At 42.8% G+C, this 3,228-nt stretch overlaps 1 protein-coding gene across 1 annotated transcript in view; it reads right to left on the bottom strand.

The window, feature by feature from the left end:
- LOC104514883 (ephrin type-B receptor 5-like) overlaps window positions 1-641 on the bottom strand; it is a gene marked incomplete at both ends in the record, with an annotated part of 21,617 nt that extends 20,976 nt beyond the window's left edge. The window contains one exon of the mRNA XM_010158686.1: window positions 577-641. Coding sequence (XP_010156988.1) covers window positions 577-641 — 65 coding nt within the window. The remainder of the gene's footprint in view (window positions 1-576) is intronic.
- Window positions 642-3,228: the final 2,587 nt, after the last annotated feature.

The following is a 3,228-nucleotide window of genomic DNA, read 5'->3' as shown; positions in this document are numbered from 1 at the left end:
CAGTGGAGAGTGAGGTGCTGTTCTCTTCTCCCTCACATCCAGTCATAGGACGTGTAGGAATGGTTCAAAGCTGCCTCAGGGGAGGTTTGGAATTGATGTTAGGAAACATTTCTTTACCAAGACGGTGGTCAGACACTGGAACAGGCTTCCTGGAGAGGTGATCAATGCTCCATGCCTGTCAGTGTTTGACAGGCATTTGGACAATGCCCTTAATAACATGCTTTAACTTTGGTCAGCCCTGAAGTGATCAGGCAGTTGAGGTAGATGATCATTGCAGGCCCCTTCCAAATAGAACTATTCTATTCCATTCTATTCTATAGTAGTTAGTCTGTGTGGAGGGAGACCTCATGAGTATTTCTGAAAGAGGGTGGAAGGAAGAGGGTAAGGAGATGGCAGTACTATTCCACCAACTGTCCTCCTAACAATCTTGCTTTGCACAACATACTGTGTCAAATTGTTCGTTAGGACAAAAAATGTAAAACAAGCCTCATTGGTTCATTTCCTTTTCTTCATCAGCTGCATGCACACCTTCCCAGCAGAGATGCAATCAAGAGGAGGACAAGGGAAAATGCTTACCCCATCAGAAGGGTGGGTGGTCCAGCCAATCTCTGAGGTCTCTCCAGTTGTATCCAGAAGTATTTCTATTTATATTTAAAAATAAAAAATAAGTATTTTGTGCTTTTCTAAGTCAGGCTAAAAACTTATGTGTCCCTTACAAGATTGTCTCTGAACCCTGCCCCTCCCCCCTCCCCTTTCCCCCCCCAACAAGTTTTGTAGATGACTTTCACACACCCAGCATAAACATTCATGTTTGGAGGTTAAATATGACAAGGCTACATCCATACTAGTAAATTAAGCAGGACCAAGACAGGGGCAGAGGCACTTGGCACATAATCATATTAACTCATGGTTAGCAAGTTGCTTGGCAATATTCTGGCCAGACAAGAACTTTCTCAGGCAAAGTGTAAGCACACTGACAGCATGGAGCAGAGTTATCATAATGAACGCGACAGATGAGACCACACTTTCTGGAAAGGAAAGGTTGGGACAGAGATGAGTTACATGAATGCATGCCAGCCTCCTCAGGACCATGGTTGTCCGCTTTATTTGCAGGTGTAAATGTGTTCCAGCTCTGGAACCAAATTTCTGTGGGAGTTCAGGATGATGACCCAGTTGATCCTGTAATGGACTCACTTTGTTCTGCAGCTGGGTGTTAGGCTGCAAGCCTGTGTACAAGCCCCGGTTTTATGAGAAAATCAGTATTAAATAGTCTCCTGCATTATACTGCTCAGGAGTAGGGTACATGCAGAACTTCACAGGCCTGGCTTATTCTCACAACTAGTCTGCATTTCCATTGTTACTGAACCTACCACTGGAGATAGGTACTAGACTTGACTGCTCTTGGAGATGTTATTCTCTCTTCAGGTACAAAGAAATACAGAAGAGACTGTGACAGTGCCAGCTATACACACAGTATTGTCCAGAAGTGAGTGTCACGGTCTGAGACCACCCTGGAAGTTACTGGTATTCAAGCATGTGCGTTTTTCTGTGTACATTTACAGTGAGGACATCAGGGAAGAAAAGAACCTCTGTCAAATAGGTATTTACATGTGTTGGTACATACTTACAAATCGACTACTATATCTTAAATTCTGGAAAGTCAATCTCTTCTGTTATCTTAGTTTAATTTTCATTTTTCTATCTGGTTGCTTTGTTTAAAAAAAAAAAAAAGAAAACGCCCCAAACCAAACCCCAACAGCAACATCCAGATTATTTACAAACAGGATTCATTGTTCGTCTTGCAAAGGTTTAATGATATTATTATCCCATGAGACAACCAGGAGAGATCTTCAATAGTTTCTGTTTCCAAATTATGTACTGCTGACTTCACTGTCCCTATCAGTGCTCCTGGGGATTCACTCCACATTAATCAGCAGAAAGACTAGACTCATCCTAAAGCAGACATGATGAAGTGACCAAGTTTGCCCAGGTTTCATCGATGTCCCCCAGCTGATGTTCCTGTATTCCTACAGGAGCTCATATGTTTCTTAGACCCTCCTGAGGAGCTGATGCAGTTCCTTGCTTCAAAAGCAGTGCAAAAAATATCTGGACTGACTTGTCAGAACTGGAGAAAGCTACTGGTTACAGCTAAAGCACAATGCCATACAATTACCTAACAGACTTTGGGAAATGCTGAGCACTACTTGAGGATAGCCCAGCTCAGATGACTCCTCTGAGCAGCAAAATATCTGTGAAAGGCCTCTGCCTCCTGGAGGAGGCGTTGTCTTCCCCTAGGCTGTCCTACCTGCGGAGGGACTCAGCATTCCTCCATGCACATTACTGTCTGAATTCCACAGTCTGGCGCAGAAGTTGCACTGGTCAGTAATTTGCCATTGGGTTCCCAAACGTGGCTTTGATAGGTTGGAATAACATACAAGATCATTTTTCAACAAAGAAAGAACTTTTTTTTCTAATCAGGTCTGAGTCTCCCATTTACCAATGTATAATACAACTACCCCATGGAAACTCTAGGAGAAAATTATTAGAGAAAAATTAATCAAAACGTGGAAAGCCAGATAAAAAGTGAGAAAGGAAAGGAGAAGAGCTAAAATAGAGAAGATTTGCTCAGCATCCTGGGCTCTGCTGTATTCTCCAGGCAGCTTCTCACCAGTGAGCAAGGTAATCTTCATCAAGCACATAAATATTTCACAGGTGAACAAATACTGGCAGCCTGAAGCAGACAGAACTGTCCCTCTCATGGTGAATATTTTAAGTCAGGAAGCATTAGAAAAACAAGAAAAGTACACAAGAATGTTGTGTGCATAGATGTCATTTGGTGACCTACAGTCAAAAGTCTTTTACAATTTTTCTTCCTTTTCTCCCTCTCCTACTGGCTGTATGCCTTGAATCAGATCCCCAGTCACACCAGCTGCATATACACTCATAAATCTAACAAGCTGTTAGACTGCTGTCTAATTCTGAGGACAACAGGCACAGAATGGTTCACATTTACATAGTTAAAAACTCCAACACCACCTAAGTGCATGGCTGCATCCAAACCATCTCTCAGGAATGGTCCTTGGTCCATCCTAACCTCTGAACTATGCCTGGGCACTGTTTAGGAGAAGGTTAGTTGGCATGGGCCAAACCTATGACGGTGTGAACAGTACTATGGTATGAATGACTACATACCAGTGTACAGGTATAAGCCTCCACTTTGTCACTTTA

This window comes from Eurypyga helias, unplaced genomic scaffold, assembly GCF_000690775.1.
Source record: "Eurypyga helias isolate BGI_N326 unplaced genomic scaffold, ASM69077v1 scaffold929, whole genome shotgun sequence".
NCBI lineage: Eukaryota > Metazoa > Chordata > Aves > Eurypygiformes > Eurypygidae > Eurypyga > Eurypyga helias.
The sequence above is the reverse complement of the archived record's forward strand: the minus strand, read 5'-3'. Positions and strand labels throughout refer to the sequence as shown.